This window comes from Cyanistes caeruleus, chromosome 3, assembly GCF_971803275.1.
Source record: "Cyanistes caeruleus chromosome 3, bCyaCae1.hap1.1, whole genome shotgun sequence".
NCBI classification, from domain to species: Eukaryota; Metazoa; Chordata; class Aves; order Passeriformes; family Paridae; genus Cyanistes; species Cyanistes caeruleus.
Genome location: NC_141703.1, coordinates 75059903 through 75073892, shown reverse-complemented (window position 1 = coordinate 75073892; position 13990 = coordinate 75059903). Strand labels below are relative to the sequence as shown.

Sequence of the window (13990 nt, the reverse complement as noted above, 5' to 3'; positions counted from 1 at the left end):
CCTGAGGAGAATCTGACAGATTCCTTTTCTTGCCCTATCTTTTCTCCCCCTTCAAATGATCATTCCTGACAGAGATCAGCATGGGTATAAAAGATGCATTTATCAATAACTATTCATGTACTAATCACAGAATCACAGAATCAATCACAGAATCACAGAATAAGCTGTATAGGAAGGGACCCACAAGGGCTGAGTCCAACTCCTGGCCCTGCACAGGATACTCCAAGAGTCACACCATGTTCCTGAGAGCAGTGTCCAAATGCTCCTTGAACTCTGTCAGGCTGGTGCTGTGACCACTTTTTGGGGAGCCTGTTCCAGTGCCCAAGCACCCTCTGGATGAAGAAACTTTTTCTAATATCCAGTCTAAACCTCCCCTACTATTAAATAGGGACTATTCCATCCATTCTCTATTAGGTGGATTTGTGTAGTTCCACATAAAAAACTAACAACCTGGTGGGAAGTTATTAGTTCTGCTTGTATTACATCCTGGGAGACAGCTGCTTCAGCTGCCTTCTGAGTCTTTCTTCACTCACACCTCAAGGAAACCAGCCAGTTCAGTCTCTGCCTCAGGAAAAAGACTTAGTTATTTTCAACTCTTGACAGTCTTGGGCGATATCTCATTAGGTCCTCACCACTCACCCATGCAATGTCATTCTCCTGTGGTGGCCCTGGGTCCCAGGGCACAAGGAACTGTGGAGAGTTTTGCTTTCTGGTTGACAGCAGCAGTAGGATCCTTCTGGCTCTGATCTCAGCCTTCCACTTCCACAGCGCAAGAAACTTTTTCCATTTTTTTCCTCAACAAAATGCCAGAAACTGACAGCCCAGTACTTTTCTCAGTTGAGGTAGAGCTAACCACAGGACAGCTCCCATCTCTCGCTGGGATGTGGACACAGAAGTTGGAGCTGTGCTTGGACTTGTACCAAAGGCTGCTTCCAGTCAGCCGGGCATCTAACAGGAATCTGTTTGGGCTGGATAGCAGCTGGATATGATCATGCTGAAGGCTTTTGAAGGCTTCCTATGCTTTTCCCCTGCCAAGTGTTCAATGTTAACAGAAATTCACATAGACATGAAAGACATTCATTGACATCTCCGTGCTTCCCTGTCCATGTTTGCATTTCTTTATCCAGTGCAGCTCATGTCAGACCTTTGAAACTCAGGAGACTCAGACTCAACAACTAGTCTTTATGGAAGATTCATTATTATTTTGATATAATTTTTCACCAAGTCTTTTTGCTGAGAGAAATGAGGACTAGGGTTATATGTCCAGAGCCTTATTTCACTGCCAAAGTAATTATGTGAAACTTCAGCCCAATATCAAGTACCATTTTTTCCAAGCGCACTCTGTCAAAAATTTTTATATGTAATTGAACCAAATTATGCTTGTTATACTTAGAGAATTGTACTGACTTTTCCCCCAGCAGTTTTCTCGATATTTTATCATAAAACAGAACTTAGATTTTAGTCCACTTTAAGTTTTTCATTTTGTAAAGGTTTTTTCCAGTTCTATTTCCATGCATTTCTTTTGAGCATGATAAGATCTGGAACTCATTAGTTCACAATTTTATGTTCAGAAGAGACCTCTCAATCTGTTAAGTTATCTCAACCAAACATCTATGTTGTGTGAGCTGCAGAATTAACCACACCTAGCCCATCACTAGGTAAGCCTGGTCATTTATGTCCATTACATTTATCCATACATTAAACATGAACATTTATGTTTAAAGATATGAATTGTTGGTGAATTTTCCTTGGAGGGCCTGGATGATTGATTGACCTAGGAGTTGTTATTGAGAAGGCAGAACAGGACAATATAGTTTTAATTACTTGTTAATATTTAATATTCATACTAATCTGTAACTGCTTTTAAGTATTCCTTAAAATTTTCTCATTTTTCTGTAATGATAAGGACAAATTCCAACTTATTTTGCAGATTTGAGGGGTCTTTCCATTTTTCACTCTTCTGTCTTCCTCTCCTTCTCTTTTCCATAAAATTATTTTTCTTGAAGGGACCAAAAATAAATCATATTTTTAAACAGAAGTTAAAATCTTAATAAATAAAACACACACATTAGGGATCTTGATTTCTTTTGCCCAATAGCTCTGTATTGCTTCTGTGACAGGCAGCATAAAAAAAATTAATTTAAGTAATTTCACAGCGTCAATTTATTCCTCCAGTTTATTTAATATTATTTTTTTAAAATCAAAATAATCACAGTCCCACATAATTTGCATTGATTAAAACAAAACAGAACAAACCAAAACAAACCAAAATCTTACAATATACTGAAACAATTGATGTAAATATTAAAAGAGTGGCCAACATGAAAAAATATATTCTTTTCAATATTTTGCTTTGGATGTTCAGGTTCTCTTCTGGCACAGGCATAACCTCTATAAATGCCACTTCACTTAACACCAGCTGGAAACATCTGGGTTGGGATACCAAATGGACCATCATGCACAGTTTCAACCTGTGCGATTCTCTTGTTGCTGCTTCCTTCTTATTTCACCTGTATCATACAGACTTAATATTTCTCCAGGGAGTACTTTTCCCTTTTCCTGCTTTCCTGTCTGATTTGGAATGACATTTCACTGCTTCTGTACCTTCTCCTTGTTCTAAAGATGACACGGGCATCTGCTTCCAGGGGGCATTCCAGTTCAATACAAATACTTTTGAATTCCTAAACTTCATCATTGCTGATTGCTGTTACTTGCTCAGGGAGTCACCATGCAGCCCTCAATCATTCATTACACATCTGTATTCCCAGTATGTTAAAGGGAATTTCAAAAAGGGAAGAAGGATTAGTGATTAGTTTAAAAATATAAAGCTCCTGGGCTTACCCGGTCTGTTTCTTGGGACATGCTAGGAGATCCCTGAAAGGTGTTAGATGTGCCCAGAACACTGGGAATTAGTACTGTTCATGAAAGTGTGTGATGTATCCAGCATCACTTCAATACTAGACAAACTTTATATGGTGTAATGTGCCTTGAAATGCTATGAAATTAAATTATTTCTTTTGTCCTTTCTATTAAGTTAAATCAATTCCAGACTGACATGCAGCTGTATAAATCCATATATACAGTGCACATTTGGTGGTAGGTAGCCTAGTACTTGTTCATAGAACCTTGCTGTCCTTTGGTAAACCTAAATGCCCACTTTACTAATATTGCCACATGTTACAAGCTGCTCTGCAGCCTGTGATATGGCAATCAGCTGTAATTAGCACCAAAATAGGGAGTTAGTATGCAGGACACGGACAATTCTTTGACTCCAGATGCTGTATTCAAACTGCAGTGGTCCATTGAAGAAGTAGAGGTAACCTAAGGAAAAAGAAAGTTAAAAAGAATTAACACTAAGAAACTGTGTTGTCACATCAAAATTATCCTTAAAATAGTAATTAACTTGTTTTCAGTTTTAATAATTCAAATGCAACATTTTCATATTTAGAATGCTGAGCTAAATTTTTAAAGATCTTCATTCCCATTTTCTAGAGCTGGATCAGAGTTTTAAAACGACTGATATTCTTTAATCTCATGTCAAATTCTTACTGTACTTGATCAGGAAAATACAAAGTTGGAATTTTGTTTTTTAAGACACTGACTCAGAAACACTCCCTGAAAAGCTGGATAGGAATGGGCTCCAGTCACTACATTATAATATTTCTACACAAAGCATGTCATTTTAGGTTCCCTAAGCAAGGAGCTCTTTTTTTTGGACAGAGCACAATTTAGATCTAAAGACTGATTTAGTCAAGAAGAGAAGTGTTGATGTGAAGAAATTAAAATAACAAATGCAGAATTTTCTACAAGACATTAATCTCAAGTTTCAAGGGCAATTAATTGTAATAAGGTTTAATTATCAGATTATGTACCATTTCTTTCATAGACTGCATCCACTTTATCACCAATTCCTGGGAATTCTTCCTCTATCAGCCTGGGGTAGCCTGCTTCCATAACCTCTGCTTCTTCATCATAACTATATTAAACACAAAAGAAAATAAAAAATAAAAAATCAGAGGATTTAAACAGCTTGGGAGTTTGGCCTGTGCCCTTTGTATGTTTTGAAGTTTCCCACACCCAAAGCAAGCCAGCAGTCTTTGGGTGCTTTCTGTCTAGTGCAATGATAAAATGCAGGGTGATAAACAGGGCACACCTCCACCAGAAGTGGAATAAAACACAAAGCAAATAAAGCTACATTTTCAGAACTGATCTATAAAGTATTTATTATATGGAGATTATTGTACCTGGATTTATTGGTACAACAAACCTATCCTGAGGCTGCTTGGCCCAGCGATAGTGGGAAGGGATGGTGATGTCTTAATTATGCATGAGACCTGACTGTGAGCCCCACTCATGGACAGTAAAAAAGAGACACCCTAGGGTGGGACAGATTTCTTACTCACAGCACTGATACCATTTCATGTCACATGAGCAACTCAAGGAAACAAGATGGGAAATTTGTCTAGCAGGCATGACCATATTAGAAATTCCCCCAGATTAGAGCACTTTGTTTACATTCTTTCAGCTTTTAAAATCTGTGCCTATATATTTATAAAAGCTTTTCATATACCTTTACAGCATGTTGCATATGGCTATAGCACCAATGAAGGCCACAGAGCGGATTGGCCAAATACCTGGTTTGAACCAAACTCCTGACCTTTCCACACATCTGGACAGGTTATGACTAAGGACACCAAAACTGATCTGTCTCCAGTTTACCTCCAGTACTTATTTCCAGTAAAAAAGAGAGTCTTGCCGGTGTCTTTCACATGGACAGCTGCATCTATTCTTTTCATTTCTTTTGGGAATCCCATTTCATATATCTTTTTAGGGAAGTCTTCAACTATGTCATAGCCATTCAAAGCCCAGACTTTCTTTCCTGAAAGTATGAACAGAGTATGAGCGCATCTTTTGTAAGGACTCAGCTTTGAGAGAAGAATAAAATGAGGAAACCATGATCCTTATTTTCATACAAAAAAAAGATTCTTACATCACATACTCAGTAGGTATTAGACTATTTGTACAATGATTCTGGGCATCCTAACTAAATTGCACATCTAATTCAGTGAAAATTTTATAGATATGCATCAGGTGAAACTGTTTTTCAAGCAAGGAAGCAGGGTAGGATATTTTATTCTTCTATGAATTACCTTTACTATTATTGAATTATGAATTACCTGTTGAGCTTGATTAAATATGTGTATTTTTCTTCTAACAACAAAATTGAAAACTCACCTTTAAACATGAACACAAGATCTTTGATGGGATTTTCATAAGCTGCATCTATTTTATTTGGAAGCTCTGGCCAAAAGGACTTAAGTAACACCAGTTCTGCCTCAACCATCTGAGGGTGCAGTCGCCAGAAAAACCTAGTTCAGAAAAGGAAGATTGTATTTTATGTTTCTTGTCATACCATAGAATAGCAGTATCTTTGACGTGCTATAGTTAAAATAAATTATTGGTGAATTAATGGTTATCATATCACAGAATATTCAATAGACAGAACCACTCTTAGACCTTTCCTTTCCTCACAGCCATCAACTGCAGGCCATTTCTGTCACTCATACAGTGATCATCTCAAACAACAAATTTTAAGCTTCTTTCATTCAGCATAAGAGGAACACTGCTGTCCCATGTGAAGCTCACGAATGTTGTACATTTCAACCAAATAAAATTTACCAGATTTAGGCATGTTGAAGAAATTCCTATGAATTTAAAAATGTGTACAAAAATATCAGTCTTCAGGCATAGTATCTTCACATCATATTAGTGGGCAGCCAAGTCTGTAGTTGCATTATAAATCCTGCCCAAAAAGATATATGATGCAGTTTCCTAAGTGACATCTATATTGATTTGTGCTCTTTTAAATGTACATTTACCCAAATCTTTAGTGAAAAACTGAAATGGTGTTTTTGCTCGCTCAAACTTTATCCAGTATCTACCATCCTTGACATGGAAGTGTCTTTACCTGTCCTTAAAGACCAACATTTCTCCACGAAGTTCTGTTATTGCATCAAGTGATAATTCTGCATCACATTTCTCTGGTGTTTTGGGATGTTTTGGGTTGGGATCTTTGTCTCCAGCACCTGGAATGATATAATATAATGTAAGCTTGACAATTTTAATTTTCAGTCTGTTGCTCATGATATTGAACAGAACATGGAAGATCTTCCATGAGCATGATGAATAAAAACATAATGGGTTAAAAATTTTTACTGGAAAAATTTGTTCTCTTTCCTCTAGCCAAATACATTCACGAACTTTGCAGTTCAAGTGTGCTGAAAAGGTGTTAAATGAACTTGCTTTCTTTATCCCAAGTTTTGAAGGTCCCCAAAACTTTATGTTTTTCATAATGAAAAATGGATAATTCTGTTTCTGCCTTTAGAATCTCTTTTACCTTCTCTTTTCAGGTAGGTCAAAAAGTGGTAGGACTCTGGTCCCCATCACTTACAGTGGTAAGGAGACAGGTCAGTGAACAACTGTGCTCTGCAGCATTACTTTATTTTTTTTTTACTGAACTGATAAATCTAAGCATCTCCTGTTCCAATGAATCCTTCTTATCAGTCATGACTGTTGTTACTGAACATCTGCAGCTCACAGTAACTGTGCAGTGCATCTGCAGCAGGTTATAATGATACAGGAGATAAATATTATCCATTACACAGACTTACCATAGAGCTCTTGGATCCCTTGCACATCGTCATCAGGAAGCACAAAACCAGTTTTTCCAGTGTATGTGTAGATTGGGAACATCAAAGCTCCAGGGTCTCTAGAGTGTTCAAGTCCCAGTGAATGACCAAATTCATGGGCAGCAACCAGGAACAGGTTATAGCCTGTAACAAATTACAGCAAAAGTAAATGTGTATCTCCTTGCATCACCATATTTGACACTCTGCTTTAACATATGGGACAATGAATGAGACAACTGAATACATGGAAAAAATCTTAATAATCCATAAAATCACAGAAGGGTTGGAACCTTAGAGACCACCTGGTTCAAACTCCCCTGCCTTGAGCAGAGACACCTTCCACTAGATATAATTGCTTGTCATTTTTGAACTGTGATGGTTTTAGCTGGTGTTCAGCTTAACTCTTACATGACAGTGTTACTATGTAGGGAGATTTTGATTTCTGGAAATTCCTTAGCAACACAGGAAAGCTCTAGGATGAAGTCTTGGGCCTACTCAAATCAAGAATATTTTTTTTGTGAGAATTCACCTGCTGTAGAGTCCATATTAATATCAGTATTGCAGAAATTACCATTAATGCCAAGAGGGTGACCTAATGCAGTGAAGAAAAACAGTATTTTGTTCAATTAAACTCTGTCCTGAATAGGCAAGGTGATGAATTTTCAAACTAAATGCAAACAGACAATTTGCAGCGGAGGTATGTTTGCTATAGGCTTTAGTAATGCAATTCCCATAGGTCTGTGATCAGAACTAGCTGCCCTTAGTGAAGTGCCAGAAAGACAAAATTTTGTTTGTGTCATTATTTTTTTAATCACTTCATTTAGGAGTGTTATATCTTAAAATTTATGCTAAACACATGTTAAACTTTCATTTTTGATGGAAGGTTAAACTCAGAGTTCTATGTGTGAAGATAAAGATGAACAAAGAGTAAACAGGCAAAACAAACTGTCCACAGATATCAAACAGGGATAAATTTTCCATCTATCACCATTTCAAAGAAAGGAACTTCTCTTACCTTTAGAATCATCCGACCAAACTTCATCATCATCAAAATGAGCATCTCCTCCATAGTCTGGGCCCGGGGGAAAAGCATGTGCCAGTAATCCAGAGGGTCCATCAAAAGGATAAAAGTCACCGTGTTCTATAAAGCAAAATTCAAAGCAGTTAAATTAATTACTTCATCCTATGCATATAAGAATATAGCTTACTTATAAAATAAAAACAATTGGTCTGTGTTACCTTTAGTGCCAAAGGAGATCATGATATCAGCTATACCACTTCGTATTCTGGTGAAGTTCAGTGGCGTCACATCAGACCAAACTTTAAATGCTTTTTTGAAAGCTCTGTCTACTTCATTACGTCTCAGATCTGAAGTGTAATTCATAATTCTGTCAAACAGATTAATATCTCCAGTTAAATTGTGTGAATTGAAGAAATATGCAATGCACTTTTATCTGACTGTACACCTCATTAAAAGTTTTTGCTTTTGTCATATGATCTTATCAGATAACAAGGAGCTTAGCAGCTACATACAGTATTAAAGAAATAAACATTTCTATCGTCTTTAAAATAATTCAGAGATATCTGAAATAATCCAGTAGCTCTCTGTAATTTGTTTTCTATGCACCAGAAGAATTAGAAAGTGACAGATATATTCAGTATTATGTAAAATCATATCAGTAACTTCAAAATTTTTTATGTCATGAAATATCTCAAGATCCTCACTTCCTGGAGGAGCAAAATATTATCCAAAGTGATTTTTATGGGCTATAATTGTCCATATTAAAGTAACATTTATCACTGGCTATGGCACTAAGATATTTTAGTGTTTTCATATTTGGAATCTGCTAAATAAACTCACTCTGTAGCTGTTGAAAAGCCCAGATACCTGACCTTGCAGAAATAAAGGAGAAGGATCTACTCTGTGAACTGTCAGCCCTTCACCTCCTAAGGCCAACTTTTTTGGAGGCCATGGTACAGAGATTTGTCTGACCAAACACAAAGATCTACCTCTGGGATGTGAAATGGAAGAGCCTGCTCTCACAGTCACAGGTTGGTTTGCATCTACACTGCTCTGTCCAGGACAAGACAGAAGCAAACACTAAACCAGGTCCAAGCAGAGCCAAGGAGTGACCCAGAGAAGTTCATGATCTGAGCCCCTACCTCTCTTTCATTTGGCACCATGGATGTGTCCTGAGTGTCTATATGGAGACCAAATGAGGAGCTGCTAGCTTACAGCACACCAGGGTTCCTTTTTCACAGCAAAGTGCAATGGAAAAAAATAATGTTTACTTTCTTGGGCTACGATGTAGGCTGGGAGCACCTTGTGGGGCTTGTAAGGGTTTTAAACTGCAGCATTGATTTTGGTAAATTCAAATGCACCCTTCTCTCATCAACCTCATGTACTGAGCAAGCCATCGGACAATGCACCTAGAAAGAAGGTAGTAACAGTGATAACACCCAAAATACCAGGCATTTACCTGTATGTCAAATTCATTTTTGACCATTTGAGTTTTCTAGGGAAAAAGTTATATTCCCCCACATCTGGGACACCACATCTTGGTTTCTGCATCAGCTCATATGTTTCTTCATCTAGTTTGCCTGTCACCTCCAAGCCAAAGAAAGCTTGCATTTCCCGAAGTTTGGCTGCCACTGTGTTTCCACTCTTCCTCATTATGCCAGCAGGATTCGGACGGAGATCGTAGTGAGTCCTGAGATAGCGCTAAGAAGGGGAAAAGGAGCAATAAGCCTAATTTCCAAACAGTTGTAACTGCACAGCTTACTGTTCTTGGAACATGCAAATTAATTATTTTATACTGTACCTCTGCAAACTGAAGGTCCTTTTCTGTGAATTCATGGCTGTCCTCAAGGGGAATAGGGATTGTCAGGCAAAATGACAAACCCAACAAGAAAAAGAAAACAGCTGAAAGTCCTGATTGCATCATGTTGGATTTCTGAAGCCTGAAGCCCTGATGTTTTAGAGAGCAGCTACCTTTACTTTTATACTCTCAACACAGTGAGTCACCACTTAGGGACAAGTTAGAACTTCCTTGTTGCTGGAAGTAAACATGCTTAGGTGGCTGGTTTGTTTCTCCTCCCCAACACTGTGGTTTAGGCATCCGTTCTCCAGCTGAGTGCTCTGAAACTGTATCCTCCTATAAACACAAGGTCTCTGAATATTGACATAGGCTGCGGGAAGAAATGGGCAGAAGCAAACCACACTTTTTGATTATTTTGCAGTAACTTCCACTGTCAGTAACTGGCAAAAATGCTGCAATAACTTACTTTTCTTTGCTAGAAAAATTGGTTTTTTTGCCACTTGATAAACAATAAAAACACATAACAAAAGTCATTATTTTAAAAGTAAATTCCACAACTTTTCAGTAGTTACACTAGTTCAAAGTAATTTTTATGGAAATAACATTATAGAATATAAAATATGATATGGTTTCTTTGTTTCTGTAAAGAACTACAACTCCATAGTATTAACAAAAATTTTACTTCAGAGATCATTAAAGAGAATTTCTATCTATATTACAGGGTATTTTACTGTCTGATGTACTCTAAAACAGAAATGCTAAATATCAGGAAATAGTTAAGAACATTTGAAAGCATTTTTTTTAGTAATAAATACAGGTTATATAGAGTGACTGATTCATACAATTTATCTACAAAAAATCTGAATTTAATTTACTTTGGAGACGATGACAATCATAGATTGATGAGAGAGCTAATAGAGGCAGTCTACCAGCTATAGGTAGGCAATGGATCTGTGCGTCTAGAATAACAAAAAATGTAATTTTTGTCTTATGAGGTGGATAGCAGGATAAATCTGGCATTGTGACAGAGATGGTCATTACTACACCTCAGACATAAGGATTATATCTGTCTCCCCAGGATCACCACAGTCTCAGCTCCTGCAATAACTTGTATCATAACACACGTTGACCAGCACAGGTCCAAGGGGAGATGTGGATTCAGCTGAATTTGCCTTGCTCTTTCATGGATAATTTCTTCTGCCTGTATGGAAAACCTCAGGCAGCTTTCTGGTGGACACTGGTACAGGCATCCTGGAATACTCTACCCTGAGGTGGATGTTCCCTTGTTGACAAAACAGGAAAGGACAAAAATCAGTGAAGCTGAATGTGTAAAAGCTCTATTACTCAAACAATGATAGCTGTGTGTTTTATGATGACAAACAGCAAAAGCAAATAAAGCTGAGAAGAATTTGTTATGTAGGCTGTTTCTGCCTCTGCCCATCTCAGCCACTGCTAAATATGGTTACACCACTTGGAACAGACAACATCTGTTAAAGCAGTTTGCATATTTTCCTTTACACTGTCTGTCAGCAGTGCTGAGACTTTTACTCAGCAATGGACATAAAGGCTGTTAGTTATTCCACCTTCTTGAGACATGTTCTCCCCTGAGGTGCTTCAGGACAAGCACTGAATCCATACTGCCAGTGCTCTCACTGCACTGCACTCCTTGCTAGTGCAGACTGCCAGATTATATATGTATCCCATTTCCTTCCCTCCAACATTTCTGTATTCATATTTGAAGAATTGCTTTTATTAATGTTGGGGTGTCCAGTTAGCAGATAAGCAGTGAGTTTTGCTTGATTTGTGTGGAAGTGGTGCTGCCTTGTGTTTTTTGTGGCTGTAAGGAATGCTTTCCTGGAGACCATGGAGCTGTGAATGTTACTGCTCTTCACAGCAGTACCAGACATACTCAGAAATCTATGAGCAAAATGAATAGCTTAAAACTCCACAGGTAACATTCCCATGAATTCCAAATTCTCTGAAATTAGGTTTCTTATACATAAAGAAACACAATTTTATACTGCCATTTGTGTATCACTGCCCCTTACCAGATTTAGTTAAAAGACTTTTATTCTGTGTCAAGTCATTATATGACTACTCTTTCTCAGCTCAGAGATTGGAATCTTTGCTTTTGGAACAGGAGAAAATAATTTCTTAACAACTGTTACTGAAAAAATGTGGTCAGTCCATTACACTTGAGGAGAGGATGATCCCAAATTATTCCTCAGTGGTTTCAGGTTTACCTTAATTTTTACCTATGTTTATAGGTCAGCTAACTGCCAATTAAAGGCAAAACCAAATATTCAGAGACAATATTTGAATGATATAAATGTAGAACTGAAAAAAAAAAAAATTAGCTCTGCTCAAAAGTAAAATTAAAGAACATTGTCAGCCTACCCAACAATGCTCCAAGGAGATGTGGAGCCCTGTTCTTTGAAATGTTTAAGATGCAGTCAACAAAGCAGTAGTAATTATAACTGTCTTGCATGAAGAGATGATATATTAGGCAGGGAAGAACGATTTTCTACTTTTTGTGGGCTTTTTTGTTTCACAAATGCTCTGAAGTCCTTTGAAGTTCACTATGAAATCTCTTTCAAAAGCTTTGCTTTTGGTACCTTCAGAGAGCTGTCCTGAGGCATTTCCAAGGAATATTTTAAAAACTGGGCAAAGCAATTTCAGGAAAAAACTAGAACAGGAAGCTTTTCTGAAAACAACTCTCTCTGTGTAAGAAAAGATGAGTAAAGTTGGATCTTTGCTACTGTAGGACAATGAAATGAAATAAACAAGTGAAGGTATAGTCCACTTTAGTGAACAGGTTCTGCATGTGAATAGGAAAACATACAAAGAGAGAAAAATAGCAGGGGGTCTGTAGCTGTTTTGTCACAGGGAGTAAATCAAAATTCTGAACCTGAAGCTGGTTTCTGAAAGACTGTGTGCAATGAGCCATGTGAGAGTCTATTATGGCTAAATCATGTTTTCGGAACATTCAGTTAAATCCTTTGGGAGTCCTGGAAGTGTAAAAACACAGCACCCAATATGCTTTCTTACCCATTTTATTGCTATTTATACTACACTGGTGGACAGAAGCCTATACTGAGGAATGGATTTTTGTCTTCTGTAGACAAAGTGAAGAAACAATGGTGAAAGGCCATGAAAGCAAACAAATAAAAGGCACAAAGAAAATAAGCTTTATTCCTCCCTTTTCTGAAACTTTGTTACAGATGTAGTATATATTTTAAGGGGAGATAAAATCTTGACTGAGCTGGGAACTAAGTAGAGACCTCTGAAACTGCTATTACCTTTATATACAGTGACTCTTTAAAATTTTAAACAAAGTTTTTTAAGTTGGCACTGATAAATGATAATGTCAAAGCCAGACAGTGTTGAGCATTGTAAGATGTAAAACCTATGGATAAGGTGATGCCACTTTCTCAGTCAGAAAATTAATTTAAAACCATGAAGAGAGGTTTAAATTAAGGTAAAAACAGTCAGCAGTGGTTCACAGACCTTGTGCTGACCCCAGTGCAACCAAGCAAGCCTGGAAAGTTTTCTTTTAAAAGCTCTGAAACCCACAAAACTGCTGAATGGTAAGATTTCAACAAGCACTGCAAAATTTCTGCAGTTCTGTCATCTTGTGGGTGTGGGTAAAGTTAGCTGGACTGATGGTAATTTACACAGGCACAGCAGAGACTGGAATAATCATAATGGTCTTCCCCCCCCAAGGAATAATGGAAAATGGGGGATGGAAGATGTGTTAAGAAGAAATTAAATGCCTTAAAGCAGCATTTAGGTGCTGTTTATTTGAAAACAAGAAGTGTACCAACCACGTGGTTTCAACATACATTTTGCTAACACAAATAATTGAATTGTGTCCTGTTTTGATTTACAGTCTGTGCTTGGTGCCCAAAATAACAGTATACAGTGAATGTGGTGAATGATCAGTGACCCTGAAACAGCAGGCACTTCACTTAAGAAAAATAAGCAAAAGTCAATGGTCCCATTTGTTAACGTTTCATACCACAAGGCAGTTGTATTTCAAGTGAAACATTTCCAGTGCCTGGGGCTGTGCCATCACATTTAGATGAGCTTCCTCTGGGAAAAATAATGTTATTCTGAGACCCATTCTGTGCAGACAGGTAAATGGAGTCTCAGAGTAGTTCCAAACACATGGAAATACTCTGGCTTTGCCTCTCTAGGTGGGACTCCATCTCTGGGACCTGCTGCAAGAAGGGGGGCCAAGACAACTGAGCTGGGATGACTGGGATTACAGCAATGTGACTTCTTTTTATATTAAACAATAGCATTCCTGTGACATTAGCTGGCAAAAAGATGTACTTGGGGTGCTCAGAGATGTTCAATATGGTCCAGTGCCAGAAGAAAGAAACATATAAACATGTTCCTAAGAGGTAATGATTTCTGTTTGAATGAGACCCTGCAGACTGTGTGGAGCAGAGGTGAAGGGCACCAGGGATGGACTGACTT

General features: G+C 37.7%; 1 protein-coding gene across 1 annotated transcript; it reads right to left on the bottom strand.

Moving 5' to 3' along the window:
• Nucleotides 1–2162: 2162 nt before the first annotated feature.
• On the bottom strand, nucleotides 2163–9863 carry LOC111924318 (collagenase 3-like). Its single transcript, XM_023920480.2, has 10 exons — nucleotides 9512–9863; nucleotides 9170–9411; nucleotides 7929–8077; nucleotides 7705–7830; nucleotides 6672–6833; nucleotides 5969–6086; nucleotides 5236–5369; nucleotides 4720–4879; nucleotides 3873–3976; nucleotides 2163–3321 (listed from the first exon to the last, which is right to left on the bottom strand). Exons 1-10 carry the CDS (start codon nucleotides 9632–9634, stop codon nucleotides 3221–3223), a joined length of 1419 nt encoding a protein of 472 aa, XP_023776248.1. The 5' UTR covers nucleotides 9635–9863; the 3' UTR covers nucleotides 2163–3220.
• Nucleotides 9864–13990: the final 4127 nt, after the last annotated feature.